Source organism: Thalia democratica, chromosome 1 (genome assembly GCF_965202585.1).
Source record: "Thalia democratica chromosome 1, ktThaDemo2.hap1.1, whole genome shotgun sequence".
NCBI lineage: Eukaryota > Metazoa > Chordata > Thaliacea > Salpida > Salpidae > Thalia > Thalia democratica.
Genome location: NC_139165.1, coordinates 22,245,868 through 22,247,325, shown reverse-complemented (window position 1 = coordinate 22,247,325; position 1,458 = coordinate 22,245,868). Strand labels below are relative to the sequence as shown.

Sequence of the window (1,458 nt, the reverse complement as noted above, 5' to 3'; positions counted from 1 at the left end):
GTTAACTAAAAATTAAAAAAATAAAATAAACTTTTAAAAAAACTTTATTATTAATTGAAAAAGAAATTCGAAGAGATAAATGAAATTGTAAATTAAAAATAATCGATGTTGAAGTGGTATAAATAGTAAAAAAATAATATGAAAAACAACTTGAAAAAAATTTGTTCTTTTACTGTAGAAATATTACTTAAAAGATTTTATCAGAATCCAAGCATTTTAGAAAAGAATTAAATTAAACATAACTAAATTATCGAAAAACTTGAATCGTTAACTTTAAACTTCTTTTTTTTTTGTATTTACAAAAATAGATAAGTTATTAAGCTGTAAAAAGCTAACGAAACATTACACATTAATAAACATTTGTTTTATCTCGCACAAGCCGTGAAAGTCGCCTCCTTCCAAGTTCACTGAGTCGCATTTTACATCGTTGAGCGCTCCGAGTCGTGGAAAATAATGTAAACAATCTTCGTTGCAAGAACTGTTAGGTTCGCCTGCTGCAAAGTAGTAGAAAAGGGATTGGCTTTTATACACATTCACCGTCTCACCGTTCAAATATCTGAAAACTCCTTCCGTTTGACGATCTGTAATGCCTACCCAAACATGCTTTCCTGATGATTCAACTATTTTTCGGAGTGCCCTGATATAATAAAAAACTTTATGTAATTCAGTTTTATAAGTGTTACATTTTTAAAGCCTGTTTACAATATTTTTTAATTGCTAAGTGTTATGTTAAATGTTAGCACTCATACTTTTTATATGATAATTATCTATTCAAAAAAATTGTTTAAATTTAAATTTTATTAAAGGCTCATTTAAACTAACGAATGATACTTGATACCATCTTCACCAAAATTAAAATGTATGAGATCACCTTTCATATCTTGGCATTGTTTACGACACTGGTCAAAGTTTCCTCTATTAGGTGTTATCATGAAGGTGTAGCTAAATGCTTTTGTCATAAATTTCAAGTTGTTTAAAGTCATTAAAAAAAACAAAACACTTTTGATCTAACGATTTTAAACAATTAAAAAAGAGTTTTTTTTTTTAATAAAACTTTAATATATATACATAATTTATTTATATTTTTTAAACGGTTTTACAATTTTTATACTTATTTACTTCGAATGATTGATTTATCTTAATACCTTCAATTGTCTTGTTTAATCTAGCTTCAGTATTATTTACGGCTTGTTCCAAAGTTGAAACTTGCTGACTCAGCAATTTATTTTCTCGATCGAGCATTTCAAATTTATCTATGACGTCACAATTAGCACCTGGTTCTCCTTTTTCACCTAAGAAATAACAAATATAAGTCTACAAAATATTTTCTTAGTCTGTAAAGTAATGTATAATTTCTCTTTAACTTAAAAATAAACACATAAACCAAAACTTGTCTAAAAACTTTCTAAACCTTTAGGGCCATTAGTGTGTGTAGTACTGTTACAAATAAAATTTGCA

The 1,458-nt window shown here is 26.7% G+C and overlaps 1 protein-coding gene across 1 annotated transcript; it reads right to left on the bottom strand.

The window, feature by feature from the left end:
- Positions 1–342: 342 nt before the first annotated feature.
- On the bottom strand, positions 343–1,242 carry LOC145834491 (perlucin-like protein). Its single transcript, XM_082941935.1, has 3 exons — positions 1,146–1,242; positions 823–949; positions 343–637 (listed from the first exon to the last, which is right to left on the bottom strand). The coding sequence occupies exons 1-3, from the start codon at positions 1,240–1,242 to the stop codon at positions 343–345; spliced, it is 519 nt and encodes a 172-aa protein (XP_082798061.1).
- Positions 1,243–1,458: the final 216 nt, after the last annotated feature.

Excerpts from the sequence above, each read along its gene's own strand:
- LOC145834491 (XM_082941935.1), bottom strand. The coding sequence starts at position 1,242 with ATGCTCGATCGAGAAAATAAATTGCTGAGTCAGCAAGTTTCAACTTTG. Across the intron at positions 950-1,145 it reads ATTAAACAAGACAATTGAAG|CATTTAGCTACACCTTCATG; the intron begins GTATTAAGATAA and ends TTATGACAAAAG. Across the intron at positions 638-822 it reads GATGGTATCAAGTATCATTC|GGCACTCCGAAAAATAGTTG; the intron begins GTTAGTTTAAAT and ends TTATTATATCAG.